This window comes from Alligator mississippiensis, chromosome 4 (assembly GCF_030867095.1).
Source record: "Alligator mississippiensis isolate rAllMis1 chromosome 4, rAllMis1, whole genome shotgun sequence".
Taxonomy (NCBI): Eukaryota; Metazoa; Chordata; order Crocodylia; family Alligatoridae; genus Alligator; species Alligator mississippiensis.
In genome coordinates, this window is record NC_081827.1 from 174,464,754 (window position 1) to 174,485,818 (window position 21,065).

At 39.7% G+C, this 21,065-nt stretch overlaps 1 protein-coding gene across 5 annotated transcripts in view; it reads left to right on the top strand.

Moving 5' to 3' along the window:
* Nucleotides 1-21,065, top strand: part of ADAM23 (ADAM metallopeptidase domain 23) — a 192,704-nt gene that overhangs the window by 106,690 nt on the left and 64,949 nt on the right. For all 5 annotated transcript variants that reach the window (XR_009462034.1, XM_019492168.2, XM_019492165.2 and 2 more), the window contains exons 8-14: nt 621-700; nt 1,936-2,001; nt 6,563-6,634; nt 13,344-13,510; nt 18,504-18,588; nt 19,225-19,315; nt 20,449-20,497. Coding sequence is in view for 4 of the 5 variants with exons in the window: in XM_019492168.2 (XP_019347713.1) it covers nt 621-700; nt 1,936-2,001; nt 6,563-6,634; nt 13,344-13,510; nt 18,504-18,588; nt 19,225-19,315; nt 20,449-20,497 (610 nt within the window). In the remaining variant the exon portion in view is untranslated. The remainder of the gene's footprint in view (nt 1-620; nt 701-1,935; nt 2,002-6,562; nt 6,635-13,343; nt 13,511-18,503; nt 18,589-19,224; nt 19,316-20,448; nt 20,498-21,065) is intronic.

Consider the following 21,065-nt stretch of genomic DNA (forward strand, 5'->3'; position numbering starts at 1 on the left):
TAATGTTAACAGTACAGACTTCAGATTAACTGAGTTTATATTGAACCACTGAACTTTTAGAATAGTCTGAAAAGGTTAACATGACATTTTTCTATCAAGTTCATAATCAGGCCATTGAATGTCAGAATAGTCCAAATTAAATTGAAAATGTTTTTGCCTATCAAAACTTCTGTTCAGTTTTCTTTTAGGATATGGCAGTTGATTTCATTATTAATACTTTTATCAGCTGCAATTTTTATACCAATGAGGTCTCAGCCCCTTCAGCTCTCTATTTAATGCATGTTTAATTTTAATCTAAATCCATGACGTTGTTATTGATGTGGGATAGTTAAAAGTTATGGGTTTAAAAGAACACTTTTAATTTCACTTTTAAGAAAGAATATTTGTGAATTTGGTGGTCTTAATCTGTTTTGCATTAGATTAATGTCCACATCACAAGGATTTCTAAATCATGTTTTCAAATACTTTGGAGTGTTCTTAGAACATCATAAAACATTTAACTTTAAATTTTGCCATTCCAGACTGCTATATGTATTGCTGTACACCGTTTTCATATTTATAATTAATTATATGTTCTTCTGAAAAAATTGTGAATTATTTAAACGTTCTGTTTACCACAGAGGCTGACTCTAGTTCCGAATGGCCCTTCTTACCTGAATTACAGTGGTTGAGGAGAAGGAGAAGAAAGAGGGCTGTGAGTGTAAGTTTGACACTAACTTTAGACCCTATAGTGTTACATGTATTTTTAAATTATTTAATTATATGTGACTGTGTCCTCATCAGAAAGCTGCCTTTTGACTTTTTGGAAAATTGAAGATAGATGGTCTTCATACATTATACGTATGTTGACATCATATTTGAATTAAACTGAATGTACACAACGAAGTAGATGGTAGTAGTTTATAGTGATAGCATTACCACATATAGTATAAATAGAAATTTGACAGTCAAAGTAGAATTGAAAGTTCAGTGATCCTTAAAAGCTGAAACTGTTGTGAGCAAAAAACTGAATGAAGTCTGATTATATTGTAGACAATCTTTTTTATATGTGTGTAGCTCATTAAGTAATTTATCCAAAGACACAAGCCACAAATGTATAATTGAAAATTGGGTTGTTTAAAGAAAATAAACACAGGTAGACCCACGTATTTTATAATCACTATAGATATATCTGTTTAGAATATATTTTATCTATACCTTTGTGGTTCACTCTGCATGTGGGTCTCTAATTTTTATTGAAATTAATTTATACCCAAATCTCTCTGTGATATCCATTTTTTCATGGCTTTTTTCAGATTTATGGAAATTTGAAGAGCCACCCATTTAAAATATGTAATAAGTAGCACAATAGAGCACAGGATACTCATGTTTAAAATTATTATTTTTGGGTCTTTCAAAAATACCAAATTTTATGGCAAGAGTAGCTTTTCCTGTAAACCCCAGACAAAAAGATTTTATTTTAACTTATTCCAATTGAAATGATTCAAATCATCTGCTGATGTAAATCAGCGTGACTCCTTTGAAGTCAATGGAATTATAACTGTGCTTTTACGATCTGAACTTGCTCTTTAACAGCCTCATTCATGCTGGGTGCATCCATATGAGATGCCCACTACGCAGTTGTTACTGCATAGTTATTTGGTACTTACATAACCAAGTACTAAATGACTGTGCAGTAACTGGTGTTATTGTGCAGTAACATCCCAGCACGGTTGCCTGGTGGCACTTAGTACATAGTACCTCATTACTACTACGCAGTAGCATCTCGTCTAAATGCACCCATTGAGTAACATTTGTGTGCAGATTTCCATTGAATCCAATGAGGAACACAAACTTGGCTCTTCCGCTGCTACTAGATAGGTCAATGTTCAAAATTCCTCTCTCACTGGCTGTCACATAGTGTCATTTCTCACTGTGTATTTTTAAATTCAACAGGCATCTCGTGGTGTTTTGGAAGAGATGAAATATTTGGAGCTCATGATTGTAAATGACCATAAAATGGTAAGGATACAAAAGCATTTTTCCTATTAATGTAATTAGAGCTCAGGCTCCATTCATTTTGTCTAGATTTCTGTATTTGTGTCTGAGTACCTCCACAATGAGTACGTTTACATGAGATGCCGTAATGCGCAGTAGCCTATTCTACTGCGTATTAGCGCATCATAGCAAAAATTGTACTAATGCCCTGATGTGCAGTAGATTAGTCTACTGCACATTGTTACAAAAAAAAACTGTTCACCTTTGCTACTGCACATTAGCATGGGCTAATGTGCCTTTATGTAGTATCTCGTATTAGAGATACTAAACTTAATGTGCAGTAGCAAAGGCACATTAATGAACATGTAGATGAACCCACTAGCACACATTTTTTGGGGTGGATAGAATCAGAGATTCCACTTCCACCTTCAATGACAAGATTAGGTAGCCAGGTGCAAAATAAGAAATAATCTGCATTCTTTTTATTCTCTAAAAATTTACTTCTTACAAAGCAAAGACAAAAGAAGGAAGGACGTGATATCATGCCTCCAAGGACTATACTTAAGGCACAATACCTCTAGGACTACTTCTGAGGTAGAACAGTTTATACGTCATCTCTTCCTAATGTGATGCTGCAAAATACACTGTAGACCATCACAACAACAAATTTCAGTGATATCTGAGATTTTGTACAGTACCTCATGTTTTTAGAACATTTAAAAAATCTTATTCTACAATATATATATATTAATTGTACATATAAAATTAATATGTTGTTAACCTGTAAGATTCTAAAAAAGAAATAAAAACCTATCTTGGAAAGAATAAAGGAATAAAGTCTAGTAAGACTAAACTTAAAAGTAATTAACTTTGACTTTTGGCCAGCAAGGCATGCATGTTAAACAGTCTCTATTTTTTCAGGTAAATCCATGCTTATAAATAGATGGGATAATGAATTGGGAATTAAGCAAGTTGTTTGACATTTATAAAGAATCCTCCTCTTCTTTATTCTTTACCTAGAGGAGAAATGTGGAAAAAAAGGAAAACAAAAAATTAAACCAGCTAATATTTACGACTTAAATGTTATTAGTTGCACTAATTGTGCTAAATGAGATTGTGGCAAAATTTCCATAGATTCCTGTTTAGAAAATTAAATCAGAAAGGAGGCGCCTACTGGGTGGTGTAAAAGAGTTGGGCTGCTAAACAGATACTTTAAAATCCATGGAAAAATACTATACATTGCAGAATGACAGTAGGTGGGAGGACAACTCCCACTGAATCTTATGCTTACCCTGCTCATTCTCTGTCCACACCTGACCATTACATAATAGAAACTGTGTAATCCTGAAGCCATGGATTTTTTTCCCTTTCACTTTGGCTCTGTTGTCTTTTTTTCAGTAGGAGCGTTTGATTTGGGCCTTAAGGGCGTTTATACACGTGCTCCAGGGGGAGGAGGGAGGTGCTTTAATTAGGGTGGCTCCAAAAGCTGCTCTAATTAAAGCACCCGGAGCGTCACATGTATCAGTGTCCCTGTGCTGAAAAATGGTGGCGGGGGCACTTGAACTAAAACTCTTCAAACAAGCTTTAGTTAAAGCACCCCACCATTTTCCAGTGCAGGGACACTGATACATGCCTGCTGGTGATTTCAAATAGGAATCCAGTGTCAAAACCATTCTGACCTGTTGTGGTCTTTCTGAGTTCTTTGCGACATAATTGCTCTATTATTTTTCTGTAGACAAAAAGCAAGTACAAGCTAAGATATGTATTTTCCAAGGGATGCCTTGAGTCTAACAAGGGTGACTTGAGTCTAAAATAGTTGAGAACCCCTGCTCTAGTGTGATTTGGTGGTCTATAGCAGACACCAATTTATAGCCCCTCTTGGACTCTATCTATTAGAACATTAACACATAATATTCAAAATAATTTTCTTCCTGTCAGTTACTTAGAACAGAGTATTGTTTTTGACTATATAATGATGCTGTCTAACTAAATATGTGTTCAGCAATATGAGATAGAATTGCACAATCTGGAGCTGAGAAGCATATATTTGGGATTTTTTGCTTACCAGGAGAGGGCACATTTCTGCTGCAGTTAGATTCTAAAATAGTCCCCTTATGATTCAGACATTGTATTATATTATGTCTTGTTAAGTGGCTAAAGTTTTAATATAATTTTCATATTTCACTTAAACTTTTACTCCTTGTAATAATAAAAGCCCAAGTGAATACATTATTTTCATTGCTTGGTTTTTAGACAATCGTATTCATTTTAATTTCTATTTCTGGGACTTTTTTGTAGTTATACAATGTTCTAGTAATGTTTCTCGTAGTATTTCAATATTTTCCTGAAAAACAAAATGCAAATACACTTGAAATACATATTTAGCCTATTAAGATTACAGTATTATTTGCTAGTAACAAAGGAAAAAACAAAAACCTATGGTAGATGTGCAGTACCTGGTGCATTCAGTTAAGTCTCCTGATCAGGCTGCATGAGGACCTTTGCAACAGAACAGTTACAAAGAGGGTGTTCCCTGCAGACTCTGATGCTGTAGGGAAGATGGCCATATGTAGGTCATTAAGAAAGGTAGGTATCCAGAGTAGACAGACATGGGGGCCACAGGATCAACAGTGAATCATGTGGCTTATCACCTTGTACAAGATGAATAATCGTGATAATTTGAAAGTTCATAGTGGATTTCAGTGGGATGATACAAAAATAGATTCTGTTTGAAGGAAAGGAAAAATTGGCATTCAACAAAATAATGTGGTTGACAAGCTTTCAGGGATTATTTTTTTTTAAATTTCCAACTTGAGAGGTACAAGTATAAGTGACCAACTGTCTAAAAATGTAAACCGTCTGTAATTTTCAAATGTCCTTTGCAAGTAGCTCTGTGAATATCTGTAGGAGTCCAGAGAGTTCTTATGTTTTCTGACCCTGATTTAGATAGTTAATTAAGTATGTGACTATAAGAGCATATCAGTACTGACTTGCTTAGAATTATATATGCATATGAACCCTCTTGTTTTAAGGAAGTTTTCACATCAAGTCTACCATGCTTGAGAAGGATGTCAAATAAGACTTCCTATGCAACCTGATACCATGAAATCAAGAGCAGATTATATTGTTTCATGGAAAAACTTCAGTTAGTTTTTCTCTGCAGTTTTGGAGTTCATTTTCCATGACTTTTTAGACTTACCTTTTTTTCTTTGTAGATTGTATTGCAATTTTTTTTCAGTTACAATGTCATGTTAAAGTACCGCAGCAACCTTCTTTGGCAAGTTTAATTTGTAGGCAAAAGAGATTGATAGGCCTATGTGTAGAAAGTTACACATATATTAGATGTATAGAGATAGTTAGGGCTGCACATACTCAATACAAACAAAGGAAATCAGAAAACTGAAAAGTTAAGGCACATATAAATGTCTACCTTTCTTGTAAAAATCCACAACTTCATTATTTCTGTACTCAAACACAATTTTTTTTATTACACCATAGACTACTCATAGAAAAAAGTTTTTGCCCCTTTCACCCTTCTGCATATACCCAGTTCTGGTAGCAGTGAAAGTTTCATGCCAAATTTAGATATGTTGTAAGAGGGTGGTTTAGTATGAAGAAGGCCGATTGGAGGGGTGATGGAAGGTTAGCTTTCCTGTAGTGGCAGAATGAAGGTTGTAGCTCAGGGACGGGCAATTATTTCGGGAGGAGGGCCATTTACTGAGTTTTGGCAAGCCATCGAGAGCTGCATGACAAGCAGCCAGGGGTAGATAAATATTAATTTTCTAAATTTTTTAGGGGCCCCACGGGCCGGATAGAATGGCCTGGCGGGCCACACCCGGCCCGCGGGACGCATTTTGCCCACCTCTGTAGCTATTGGTCCATAGTAGTGGTCAAATAGTTAGGATTCAGCACACTGCCAATCAGACCCAACATCCTCCTAATTCTGAACTCTTATTTATAAACCCTGAAAGAGTTGAATTAATTGTGTCTTAACAAAAAAACTTTTTGACTAAATTCTTAAAAGGGTTTGGAACACTTTCTAGATCAGTGGTTCTTAACCTTTTTTGTACCAGGACCCATTTGTAAACATTGATGGCCAGTCCCAACCCAGTGCCGCTCACTCCCAACCCACTGCCCCCCCCCCCGCCCCCAGACCACAAGTGTGTGGGGCAAGGGGTGGGTGTGTGGGGCAGGGGGGAGTGTGTGTGGGGAGGGGGGCCCCCAAGCAGCCCCTTGCAGGCTGATCCATTTTTAAAGTTTGTTCATGACCTTTTCATATATTCTTGCAACCCACTCATGGGTTGAGAATTTTTTTCTAGATACTACAACTTTTGTAGTTAAATAAATCTTTTACTAAAACGTGTCTTTTGTATATGTGAAATATTGCTGAGCAAGCACAGGCTTTCATAAAATTCCATAAACACATAGAAATTAAGAGGCCTGCTGTGGTTTGGAAAAGCTGTTGTTTTCATTTCTCTCTGAGCACTTGATAAGGTTATTCATTCTCCACTCTTGCTGAAACAAATAATAAATTGCTAGTAATTGTTCAAATACTGACTAACATCTTTTTAATATTTTCTTTTAGTTCAAAAAACATCGTTCTTCCCATGTGTACACAAACAACTTTGCAAAGTCTGTGGTTAACCTTGTAGATGCCGTAAGTATCATTGTGATTTTTGACAGTATATCATTTGAATTGATTGTTATAGAACATTATATTGAACATTGATGGTGGCAGCCATTAGAGTGAAAATTTATACAACAAGCAGCTGTTAAATGATTGAAAAATAATTTCACAATTTCCCTTTAGAAAGATTGCTTGGACTGCTATTCGAAAAGTATTCCTATCTATAAGAAACCGCAAATTTGTTCTTGGCATTGTCTCAAAGTTTGCAGCTGCCACAAATTTACCCTCTGGGGGAACTCAGAACTGTGAAGGAGCTTTCCACATGAGTCACTGCTTAATACTTAAATTTAATCAAGCTTTGATCAATAAAAAAACCCTGCGTTGATATTAGCTGCCACAAGTGGGCAATGTGATAAACACAGTGCATGGAAGATACAAATATTCAGGAGTGTAACAGAAAAAAGTGAATAAACATTTTTCGTTTAAAAATATGTATTAATGTGATTCAACATTTTTCTAAATGCAAGCCTTGAAAAATGCTTAACAGAATTCCCAGTACATATGATACTCATGCATGTAATGAGTAATTAATTGGTTTTGCAGCAAACATGGTCTATAAACAGAAAACTAGGTTTGAGATAAAGTTGTTGACTTTTTTACCTCTGATATTTATGCAATTATCACACATGCTTATGGTCTAGGATACCATTCTTTTTGTATCCTTCTATGTGATATGAGAGCTTCTTAAAGGAAAATATTCTTGCATGTCTAAAAGGTTTCAGGTTTTTCTCTTTAAGGTCTATATTTAGACATTGAGTCACATTTTACTCATGTAGGTGTCTCTTGTGACTGCAGCATGATTAGTTTAAGAGTCATATGTTATTTAATAGATTATATAACTTATTTAATACAACTCATTAAAAGTTAGTGGAAATGTACCTCATCTTTTTTCTATCAAATTCTTAAATGATAAAGAATTATGTAATCCCTATGGGTTACTTGCCTGTTGCAATGTTTTCCGTGTTAGTACATTTAGTGTAATACCAAGACCATACATGTGAATTACAGACATAAAGGTCAGTTTTATATTTGTTAAAATCACTAACCAAATAGACTATTCTGAGAATGGGATAAAAAAGACAGAATTGAAGTATAAAGAGAACTTTCCATTACAAGGGTTGGGGGGAGGGGAAGAATAAAGTTTTTTCAGTATTTATGAGGTCATCCCTTTCTGATAAGGGTCTGCATAAAATAGTTTCTCTCTCCAGGTGTTCAAATAATTGTTTAGAATTTTCTTTTTATCAGCAGCAAGAACATTCTACTGCTTTTATGACCTCCTTCTGTTCTCAAGTAATTCTAGACTTGCCTAGAAAAATAAAAAGTATTTAGCATAAGGATTATTAGCAGTAATACAAATTATTCAAGACCACTTCCAGTTTTGATCAAAGCAGGAGTAAAATGCTTGTTAGGCTTTTATTCTTTGCATCACATCTTTTCCTTTGGGCTAAGACAGAAATTTGTGAGAACTGCGGCATGCATACATTTTCATTCAGTTATGATTTATTTACAGTAAAGTAATTTCATGAAACATGTTTTTGTGTTACTCACATAATTGGGATGATTTTGTGCATTTTATATTTTCTCCTGGTTTTTTTTTTCTTACCAGTTAACTTATTGTTGTGAGGTTGGTAAATAGTCATGAATGCAACAGTAAGATTGCATCAAACTCTGCTTTCATTGCAACTGCAGTGAAGTCAGTGACATTTTGTCGTGCAGTTCAATGCAGAATAAATCCCATAGCATGGAGAAAATAATATTTAGTCTTTTTCTTTATTTGTTTACTATAGTACTTAGTGTCATGCATATTACACAGTTTAAGTGAACACAAATATAGTACGTAAAACAAATAAAGTATCTCATAAATTTAGTTAATGTAAAGTAGCCTGTAATTTGAGAAAAAAACTCTATGGGAGAAATCATTGAAAATATTGAGTATTTCTGCATTATTTTGTTATATAGAGTCAAACTGGGAAGGGTCAGAGCCACAAATACACAAACATACACTACTGAGTAGACAGGAAATTAAAAAACAAGAGAAAGATACAAATATGTAAATATTCTAACATGAAGTTTAACCAGTAGAAATTTGGAAGGAATTCTTAGATCCATGTTATGGCATGCTCTATATCTTTATGGAAGTTACCTATGCAGTGTATTGGTAGACTGAGACATTTTTTGAATGACAACACACTTTCAAGGTATTCTGGGATCCACTTGCACAGGGCAGCACAAAGACCCTTTCCAGAGTATACAGTGGGTATATAAACATCATTGTATAACCATTCTTATCTACTCAACTACACTGCTGGAATTAATTGGGGCAGAATACCTTGTTCTGGCCCTCTGCTCTCTGATATGAAAGAGTAGAAGAGCCTAGGGGGAGTGGGGTAACCTTCCCAGGCAGGGATAATTAGGGATATGATCCCTCCACTCACTTGCAGTAGAATTAGGATGGCATAGGGAAAGCTCATGTTATATCATGTTAAATGATGGTGCTGGCCCTGCACTACATGCAGTGTCCATCACTTTCAGAGGAATTCTTGGGTTTAGCTACAGTACTTTTGGCCCCTGTGAAACACCCAACATCCAAGCATGGGCTCTAATTTAGCAAGCACAGTGCGACTCTTATATTTGTTTGGACTGACAAATTATAATATACAGTAAATATGTTTTCATTAGGTTAATTTTTTTAATCTCTACTTTTTCTGCTAATTTTTTCTTGGTATTTCTCAAGCTTAACGCAACTCATTTGATCTTTCTTTTCTTTCTTTGTTATTATTCCCTCTGTATTTTCCCCTATTTTGCTTGTAGTTCATTTCAGGGTAATGAATTTTCTGTCTGGAAAGGTAGTGAGATAGTAAGTGTATGTTAAAAAATATTTTGAACAAGTTCTGTAGAAAGTAATGCTGTTATCCTCATTCTGGCTGACCATGGTCCTAAGCATATATTCCCATTCTTACAAATTAGCACTGATCAGTGCAAGACAATTTACAAATTGGGTTTTAAAGATTGTTTACATGTACAAATGCTGGGTCATGCACCGTATGTGTATAAATGTTCAGTCTGTTCGCAGTTGACTGTCCTCATGGAGAGAATATGGCAGGGGTAGGCAATTATTTGGACCACATAGGCAGTTTTGGGGAGTTGTTGTGGGCTGGTCAGCATCATCCCTTAACAGCTGGGAGCCTGTGTGCCCTATGGCTCCTCACTGCCACCAGTGCCCAACAGCAGCTCAACACACAGCCCCAGCCCACAGCCCTGACCCATCCTGAACTCACTCTGGACTAGCCCTGGCTGGGGCGGGCCAACTGTGGACTAGCTGGGACCTACATACACAGCTCTGGCCCTGGCCTGCCCTGCATCTGCTCCACACTGGTCCAGCCATGATGAGCAGTGGAGGTGGCTGGGCAGAAGTTGCTGCTGGCCATGTGAGAAAAGCGGCTGCTTCCCCCTTGCCACTGCCAGGTCCTTCTTGCTGCAGCAGCCTGGAACCTGTGCCTGGACTGCCCTGTGGCTCCTCTCCACTGCCACAGCTGCCCTGCTGGGCGGCCCAGAGGTGGCAGTGGTGGCTATGGCAGAGAAGAGCTGCAGGGCAGCCTGGGCATGGGCTGGGGGTGGCTGCAGCAAGAAGGGCCTGGCAGCGGTGAGGGGGAGGTGGCTGCTTTTCCCCCATGCCCAGCAGCAGCTTCTGCTCAGCTGCAACTGCAGCTACCACCACCGCCACCACTGCTCGTTGTGGGTGGGCAGGTCTGGAGTGGGTACGGTACTGGCCAGGTTCAGGGCTCTGTGTGCAGGACCTGGTGGGGCTGAAGCTGGTCCACTCCAGTTGAGGTGGGTCTGGAGCAGCTGTGGGTTGGCCAGGGCCAGGGCCAGGGGGGCCATGCGTGGAACCACTCCAGCCCTGCCTGGGGCGGCAGGACACACCACAGGCTGGATGGCACCTGGGCCACGCAGGACTGAGGGACCTGCTGTGGGCTGAACAAAGTCCCTCCACAGGCTGGATCCAGCCCGCGGGCTGCATTTTGCCCAGCCCCAGACTATGGCCTGTTCTCTATGAGTTTTAAAGGGAATGTGAAGGGGAGCAGAATATTTTCTCTCTGCATTCCCTTGATGAGTTGATGCAGTACAGCTGTGCTTCTTGCTGAAGTGTTACGGGAAGAGTGCTGTTGGCACACAAAGACTTTCCTGTTCTTACAGCTCCTCTTTCATCCATTTACAATAGCTTCCTACTTCAGAAAATAACACAATTTGCCTCCAATAAATATCAGTAAAGATTTTCTTTATCCAGCCTTGTCAGAGTTACACAGTTTAATATAAGTTTCAATACACAAGTAGGGATGCACCGATAAAGATTTTCTTGGCCAATACTGATAGCTGATTATTAAACAGCCATATCAGCCAATATCAATCCGATAAGTGATTTACATGAATGCAGCTAGGCAGCATGGAGAGCAGTACCCTGCAGGTAAGTCTGTGGAGGGAAAGGGGCATGGGGGGACAGATCCCCCATGGTGAGGAAGTAGGGAAGGGGTTAGGGCTGCGGTTGGGGCTGGGAGTTCTGCTCAGCCAGGGCAGCGAATGGGACCCAGGGCAGGGACCTGAGCTGCGAGCGGCTCATCCAGGGGATCAGCATCCCAGTGCTTAAAAATGGCGGTGGGGGCACTTGAACTAAAGCTTGTCAAATGAGCTTTAGTTCAAGCACTGTCACCACCATTTTTAAGCGCGGTGACGCTTTTAACTGGAGTGGAGCCAAGCAGGGTGAAGGCAGATATGGGCTGTTTGCTGTGGGCTTGGGACTCTCCACTCTGCTGCCTTTGCCCTGGGAGCCTCACATCAGCCACGTGTCCCCTGCCTGCCCAGCAGGAGGCGGCACAACTGGCCACCCCCACAGCTGCTGGGTGGACAAGGGGGCCTGTGACCAATGCGGAGCCCTCAAGGCAAAGGCAGCAGAGTGGAATGCCCTGATCCTGCAGTGGGCAACCCGCATCTGGCCCATGGACAGATCTCGGGGGGCATGTGCCCCATCTGCCTCCCTTGGGTGAGCTGCCCATGGCCCCGTCCTGCTCCCTGCCCAGGCCCCGGGTCCCATTCACCACCCTGGCTGGGCAGACCCCCCCTGCCCCTGCCCTACTCCCTCCCTCACTGCGGGGGCCTTGATCTGCACCCCCCATGCCCCTTTCCACCCCCACAGTTCTTCCCCTCCCCCACACTCCTTCCCCTCCGTAGACTTACTTGCAGGGCACTGCTCTCCACACTGCCTGGCTGCATTCCTGGCCATGTGCATGCATGCAGCTGTGCACATACACATGGCATCTGGGGACCCCGCCCGGCCAGAAAGCATATTATATTTATCAGACATTATCGGCTACACCAGCCAAAAAAAGCTGATAGCCAATAAAGTTAATTTTCCTTTTATTGGTGCCAATCTGATATGGCATGAATATATCGGTACACCTCTATCCACAAGTCATTTTTTCCACGTACCTTGGATTTCAAACATTCTCACCTTCGCTCCTCTAGAAAGAACATGGTATCGTAACAGTTCTTTGATGTGAACATCCTTCTTTGGCAAAATTAAGCTTGTCTGGGTGATCTCTCCTGCTCATATACTTATTATCTTCTGTCCAAAGTGTGTTGCTCCATTACCGCTTTTAAGATAGCTGATATTATAACAAAAGGATTAGTGTAATGGCCGTTGCTGGTTCAATATATAGCCCCCTTTTTTTAATTTTGTAGGTGGGTTATTTTCACAGTAAGTTGTGCACTTCAGATACAGTTTGATACAAAATGGTTTTAAAATGTATTTTTTTACATGTGATCATTCTCAGAGATATTCTTTATTAACTTGGTTTTGTTATGCTGTATGATCTAAAATTCAGTAGTTTAGATAATTTCTAGCTAGTGAATCCTCTTCATGTGTCACCAATACTATGCTTTTAAATAGCAGACAAACTAATATGGATGAGGAATATAAGCACTTTTTAAAATGTGCAGGTCTTCAGTATACTGTAAGAAATGTAGGACTTTATATCCTGAACCTCTTATAGAGAAGGTTTATTATATCACACAAGCACATGTTTGTGAAGAGAACGCTGATATTTTAAAGTTGTGTTTAATAAAATGTTAGGGCCCAATTCTCATTTATGTTTACATCCATTTACACTGCTCTGGGAGGGTAAAATGGCACTCAAGTAGATGCAACTATTATTTTCTGTCACTTTCATTCTCTGTTACTGTGCATGAGAAATATAAAATGGCTTTAATGTAAATGAGAATCACACTGTATTTGAAAATTGGAGAAAATAACTAGGAGTAATTGAGGATCCATGTGACCCTTTTCTTGTCAGTGGAGTACTTTGTGCATTGCTAGAAAATTGCTAAGAGGTAAGGTAGATATTCCTGTGTGATGCTAAAATTGTCAAATATGAGGTTCAGCAGAGGGGAGAAATGAGATCAAAATCAGAATGACCAAATGATTTTGCCCTCTACATTATTAAGTTTAGTGAAACAGGACTATCACAATATTGACATTTTAGGAAATCAGAGGTACACCAGCTAACTGTTTCCCCATGTTTCCCTCCTGCTTTATCCCTCTTGTCCTTCCGCTGACTCTTATTGGCTAACTGTGCATGTTTGACCCAGTGTTCTACTCCTGTGCCTGTCCTGTCTCTGCCCTCAGATATACAAGGAACAGCTGAACACCAGAGTGGTTTTGGTTGCTGTGGAAACCTGGACAGACCGGGATCGTATTAACATTCCCCCTGACCCTATGCAGATGCTCCATGACTTCTCACGATATCGACAGTACTACATCAAACAGCATGCGGATGCTGTACACCTGCTCTCGTATGTACGGTTAGGCAATAGTTTAATTCAGTACTTTTATGTATCTGTTGGCCTGCCTGTTACTTTCTATTTACCTTCTGCCTGCCTGCACTACATAGCCAACTGTTGCCCACACTAGCCAATTTCTGATATTTTAATATATCAATTGGTATTTCAGCAGTATGCAACAGAATGTATTACAGACATCTTGATATGTATGATGAAATAGTGATATCTTTGCAATTGTTATTCACCTAAAACACCACCAAATATTTACTGTGGTTTACTGTAGTCAGACATTTTATTAGGTCAGATCCATGTATATGCCAAGGCTAATTTAGAAACCTCCTTTAAGCAGTTTCTATACTGGAGAAAATAGCCAATTAGTCTCTTAAATGTTTCCCTATTGATTGCTTAGTGAGAGATTTTATATTATGCATCAGATTCATTATGCAGAGGTCTCCATTGTTTGGCCAGTGGTACCCTAGAAAACATTCTTGAAGATCCAAGTTGGTGGTGCTATGCTTTTGAAGCTGAACTCAAAGCAGCTACGAACCGGAGCAAATATGACTGCTAGTGAGCCTGATATGGCAGCCTGCAGGGGTGGGGGAGACTTGGGGATGGGATGAGGAATCTGCCCATAGTGAGTTTCACCATTTCATCTTTATCTGCAGAAGGTGAATATCAGGGATGAAGAAGCTGCAGTATAGACCAGGAGTCAGCAACCCCCAGCACGCGTGCTGAGCATGGCACGCAAGGCCATTTTGCTCGGCACACCACTGCCAGCCTGGGCTCTAAGCAGCTGCTGCCTGCCAGCCACGGAGCCCAGACTGCTGCCAGCAGGCGGCTGGGAGACTGCAAGCTCTGCTGCAAGCAGACTGGGCTCTGTGGGCTGGCTGCAGCCGGGAGGCTGCAAACAGCCCCTCCGGGCTCCGGCATGTTGGCACTCCAGCACCTTCCAAGGTAGACATTGTGTTTTTTTCGGCACTCCAGCCAAAAAGCTTTGCCTACCCCGGTATAGGCCTATATATCTAATCAAAGGCTTTTAGTAATTTCCACATCTATAATGTTGTTATAGTTTTTTTATATAGTTTTATTAGGAGGAGGGATAGATTTTCCTAGTCCTGTAACCTTTGTACATGCTACTTTGATTAAGTAGAAATATTTTTGTGCCAGGATTACAGTATTGCTCCCTCCCCATGAAAAAATATTCTGGATTATGGAATATGAAATGCCACGAGTTAAAGAACATTTTGTGGATGATGATTATGTTTATTCTGTACACTGAAACAAAGGGATGGTTCATCTGCTTCTCAGCTGTCACTTTGTAGTTCATATAGAAACTTTATTCATGATGTATTTTTGTGTGCATTTTCTAACTAGAAACTGAATCTCAGTTTCAAGCGTTTTCTTTAACATTGCAAAAGTAGTATTATGCTTTTCAGTGTAGTTCAGTATACCAGCTTTAAATAATTTCTTCTCCTTGATAGAATGACCATTATAACATTTCCAGCAAAATACAAAACAGTTTTATTAATAGAATATTATGTCAGTGCTGGTAATTACTCAAAAGTCAGTAAATATGGAATTAAAATGTTCACAACTTTCATCACTGTACCTCAGTGCATTTGTGCATTTAAACAGGATAGTTACTGCATGATTTCAGAAGACTTACAGGTATAAAAGTGCCACTTATGTGCACTTACCTAGGAATGAAATTTCTTTTATAAACGTACTATACCATGCCCTTCATATTTTTCCAGATGTAATAAGACTCTTGTAACTGTGAAGTACAAATGCAAGAGGTTTGGGAGAAGGATGCTGTGAGAATCTTTGAATTTCCTGACATTTGTGTAATTGAACTCTCAAATTACATTAAACTTTTTATAAAATATCCTTTAAAAACTATTTAAAAATATGCGGAAAAAAACCAGATAGAAGTGTAATTGGATCATCAGGGTGAGGTTCTAGAGGTAGTCTGGTGGATAAAAGATTTGTATGTTTCCAGTTTTTTCTTTAAAGGTCCTTTCTCCAGAAAATGACTAGGCCTGGCTTTAGATAGTTTGTGATGTCTGATAAAATTTGTTTATGGCAGCATGGGGCAGGCTGTTTATGTTTACTGTGGAAATCATCATTAACAAGATAACAGGAAAATGACTGAGACCCAAGTCTTCAGCACAGTATTGCAGAGGATAGTCATTATATTTCAAGTCAAGCTATCAAGCACAATATATAATATAATTTAAATAATAGCTTGTACTGCAAAAAAACCCATTAAGAGCAACAAGTACTATTAGGTAGTCCTTGGAAAATCAAGTATTTTAGAGAGTCATCTATTTGTATACTAACCACTTCCAAAGAGACCTTATTTTACAGAATTAGAAAGAGGTAGTTAGCTGTGTTAGTTTGAAGCTAAGTAGAAGGCAGGTCAGAGTGACACCTTATAGACTAACTTGTTTAGAAGTTATGAAAGCTCGTGCTTCTCTGAGTTAGTCTGTGAAGTACCCTACAGCCCTGCCTTCTGACTTTCTGCTCTGTAATAGACATTGTAGCAAAGTCCTGGCCCCAAGGGTGTCTGTGATGCCCCTTGGTGGCCAAGTGACTCCTACCCCACTCTAACTTCTCTAGGGCACCCTCCCTTTTGACATTTTTCCTGCCATGCCTTCCTTGATGTTTCTTATGGAGTACAGAGAGGCTGTCCCAGGGTCACAAAGTGAGCCCTAAGTCCTCAACCATCCATCCAGGCACCCCTCTGTGGCCTCCACAGCTCTCTTGTAGCCACTCGGTCCTCCAGTATCAAGTTCAAAATACAAGCAAGGTGCTTGAAAACAAAATCTCCCTAACACTGCCCATTACACCTTCCTTGGGAGCCTCTCATCCTAGCTCCCCAGGGTGGCTTGGGTGCCTGCCTGTCTTAAATGCAGCAGCCCTTCTTTCCTGGGAACTCCTCTCCCTGCAACAAACAAGGGCAGGCTGCCTGCCTGGGCTTGTGTCCCGAAGCCCTGCCCCTTCCTGTCATGTGGTTCCCCAGCCCTACACAAGGGTTTCCACTTGCGGGTTGGTGACCTGCTTGCTCTCTTCTGCTGCAGCAGCTGCAGCTGCTTCCTGCCACATGGACCTGCTATCCCTGGCTAGTGCCAGGGGCCTTGGCCCCCTGTTACTACATTCCATTCTGTAATATGTTAGATCTTTTTAAAGCAATCTGCATCTGCCATTGGAAGTGTAATTTATTTTGAGTAAGGTTTACTAGATTCCACAGTCTCAGGACTGCTGAATCCTTGCCTCAAAATATAGAAATGCACGTCAGAATCTAGCTTTCGCTCAGATGTTTCAAACATTAGGTTTGTAGTAGTGCACGGATTCTAAAGGAGAAGAAACATGGTGCTGCTCTTTCCCCTCTCTTTGAGTGATTGTGTGAGTGGGACTGAGTCCCTTTTTCTTGCCTTTCTTGTAACGCTAGCGGTTGGGTATTTTCAGAACCCTTCTTGTCAGTCAGCTGGAGGGGAAAAAAGTATTTTAAGGCATCGGGAAGGGGCAAAGCATGACATTATTCCTCAGTACCTGATTGCTTTAAAGGACTTAGCCCTCAAAATTTCTCCACTTGCAACCAAAGTATAATTTTCATGTTAGGAACACTTGGTATTTATGCCTTTTTGGTGGCCAAATCAACTGTATTGTTGTGATATAAAATTGTACATAGTATCCATGATTATTTTAAGATATTTTATAAAATTGTATAGATTAAAAAAATTGTGGAAATGTATGCAGCTTATTTCTGTGGCTTACTAGACAATCGAAAAAAATGAATGCCATTTAGAGAAGGTCATAATCATGATGAATATGAGTCAACAGTGTTCCCCTGTTGCCAAGAAGGCTAATGGCATACTGGGCTGCATTAGTAGAAGTGTTGCCAGCAGATTGAGGGAAGTAATTATTCCGCTCTATTCTGCAGTGGTGAGGCCACATGTGGAGTAGTGTGTCCAGTTTTGGGCCCTCCACTACAGAAAGGATGTGGACAAATTAGAGAGAGTCTAGGTTAGGGGGCTGGGGCACATGACTTATGAGAGGCTGAGGAAACTGGGATTATTTAGTCTGGAGAAGAAAAGACTGAGGGGGGGATTTGATAGCAGTCTTTAACTACCTGAAGGGTGGTTCCAAAGAGGATAGTGGTGGCAGATAACAGAACAAGGAGCAGTGGTCTGAAGTTGCGGCAAGGGAAGTTTAGGTTGGATATTAGGAAAAACTTTCTCACTAGGAGGGTGGTAAAGCACTGAAAGGGGTTACCTAGAGCGGTGGTGGAATCTCTATTCTTGGAAATTTTTAAGTCCTTACTCAACAAAGCCCTGGCTGGAATGATATAGTTTCAAATGGTCTTGTTTGAGCAGGAGGTTGAACTAGATGATCTTCTGAGGTCCCTTCCAACCCTAATTTTCTATGATTCAATGAATAGCATTTGTTATAAATCAAAAAACTAATTAAGGGAAGAGGCGGGAGGTCAGTATGCACCTATGGGAAAAATAATGTATTCTGTGTAGTGTTTAAACAGTTTCAATTAAAAAGATCCAGAATAAAATGTAATTAACTATTATCATGATTTTAGGTAAGTATATCGCTTTGGAAATTGGCTAAACTGATTACATACATTTCACTGCAACATTATTTTTGACAACCTGTACTAAATTGGAATATTTCCATTGTTTTTGTCTTATAATAGAAATGAAATCACTGCATTTAAAAAAATAATATTTGATGCATTTCTTTTTTCTGATTTTGTTTGCAGGATGAGGGAGAGGCTAAACTGATATGAGTGGTATCCTTGTTGCAAATTGTATTTAGTGAACTCATGGTGGTCTTTTTTTCAAGCTAATCATAATTATCTTAGGGGATGCAATGAGTGTGAATACAAAGGAAATGTGGAGGTCCCTTATGTCATAGTTTGACCATTCAGATAACTAAAGGGTGTCTGCATTAAATTTCATGAGCAATATTTTCTGTATTTGTCTTTGTTCTTAAGGAATGTGACATTTCACTACAAAAGAAGTAGCTTGAGTTACTTTGGAGGGGTTTGTTCTGTGACCAGAGGAGTTGGAGTGAATGAGGTAACATTTTTCCCCCATTAAAACTTTCAGTGTACATTTACCATTTTACTTCCACACTGCTTGTTGAATTGTTATGCATTGAGGGCCTGATCCAACTACCAAATACTTCAGTAGACTTTCTATAGATAGCAATGCAAACTGGGTTAGGCAAGTGACAACCTTTTCAGGCCATGTGGTGGAATAACCCATCTTGTATCAGAGGTGGGGAGGGAGGTGCTAGGATGCAGCCACTGCCAATGCTGCCATTTTTCCCCACTGCAGTATAGGGGAACCCCTGCCAACAAATGCTGCTGAAACCCCACTTCAGCTGCATGGATCCAATGATTTTACAGGCCAGATCTGGATTAATTTAGTTTTTTCCATTTGGATTAAATTTGTGCAAATATCCATTGTATTTATATGGGTTAAAGTTGATAGTCAATTAATGAGCAGAACTGCTCCAACTGTAGGTTTCTACTAGAGTAATTGATGATTGTGTTTACTTCCCTTGGTAAATGCATGGGGAGAGTCACAATGGTCTGACAATATTACAGTATATAATACTGTGTTTTGCGGAAACCAGAATAAAATGTTGTAATACAAGTTGCAATAACTAATTTTGTGTACTCCTTTGCTGTTATCCCCTCCTCAATATAGTATGGCCTTCCATGGGCCATGGCACAGGAGTTAGCACAAAGTCTGGCTCAGAACCTTGGAATACAGTGGGAACCAGCAACCAGAAAACCAAGTATGTACTCTGCATGGCCTTTCCTCTGTCCTCCTCTTTTTTGTGATATAGTTGGTTAAATAAAAATTTACAATTATTTGGATGTACCTAACTTATAGCAATGATAGTATCACTGAGTGCATCTACAAGTGAAATTAATGTGATGTAATAAATTCCAGAGCTTGTTAACTGCTCCCAGGTGCAGCATCTATATATGTGCCAGAACTGCAGCAGTTTGAGCAGCCCCAGGCTGGCAGGAGGCCCGTGGAGTCAGCCCCAGGCTCCAGGTGGTGACATCAGGTGCTGGTGGGGCTGGCTCAAGCATGAGGGTGCAGAATCTGTGGAGCCATGTGGTTAGACTGCAGGCAGCCCCCACACTTTAGCAACCTTGTGCCCCAGCCAGCCCCTGTCACCATCTACACCAGGGTTGGGCAAACTGCAGCCTGCAGGCCAGATGTGGCCCACTAGGCCATTCTATCTGGCCCACAGGGCCCCTAAAAATTTTAGAAAATTAATATTTATCTGCCCCTGGTTGCCTGTCATGTGGCCCTCGATGGCTTGCCAAAACTCAGTAAGTGGCCCTTCACCTGAAATAATTGCCCACCCCTGATCTACACACTGTCTATACATTTTAACACAGTTACTTACTCTTGTTCTTGACAGTGCTCTCCTACTGTGGAGTTAATTAATTTACTGTGCCCTAATACTGGTGCACGTGTAGACAGTGATGCTTTACTGCACAGCTAATTAGTCAACTCAGCTAGAGGTGCCAAGTATGCGGGGGCCCAAGTGTCCTGCCCTCCCTCAGGAAGATGACTTTCACCTGAAATGCGTATAGCTGTCCACATGTCCATCATCTTAGGCTCCTCACCCCCTGCAAAAATAAGGCAGTGCCTATGAACTCTGCAGTAAAGCGCATGTGTAGATGTATCCAATGAATATCATTATTTTCAAGAATATTAAAGTACCAAAACTGAGGTTTGCCAGATCAGGGCCCAATAAGTTTTCAGGCTAGATTCTGAATGATAAACAGCCACCTACCTTGCATATATATTCTTCAGGGTCCCTATTTATATAAAGAGTGTATGCTTGATGTTGGTATATTTATAACTACTTGCTTTCTTTCTGTTGTATTTTTGTATTTGTCTGAGAAGAATGCGACTGCATAGAATTCTGGGGTGGTTGCATCATGGAGGAAACAGGGTATGTTGTAATAATTGTTAACTGAAATCTATGGAGATGAGATCAGTCTGTACAATGTTTATTTTGTGGGATATTATCAATCTGTTTCAAAATTAGCTGCATGAAAATGTAGTAGACGTTATTAACATATTTGTCCTGAACAGTCCAATGGACAAAAACTAAGGAATATAACAATGACCTGTAACATAGATGTTTTGACAAGAAGTAAGAAAATTGCTGAAATTACTGGCTAAACTTAGGCAGAATGTAGTAACCCAAATAGGAAATGTTGCCATTATGCCATTGCACATGATCCTCCCACACATGCAAAAAATAAGTTATGTAATCTTAAATTGACTGCATTTGAATATAATGCCCAAGATAGTTCTATGGTCATTTTCTGAATGCAGATTACATTTGTTTTCCTAAAAAAAAAAAAGAAAGAAAAATTGCAGTTGCTTCTTATTATACTACTTTAACATTATGCCCCAAACTTTGTTGCACCTTAAAGTTGCCTCTGCTTAGGTCTCAGTTTTAGCTTCAAGGTGAATATTATCTTTGCAGCAAACAGCAAAGGAGCAACAGTTTA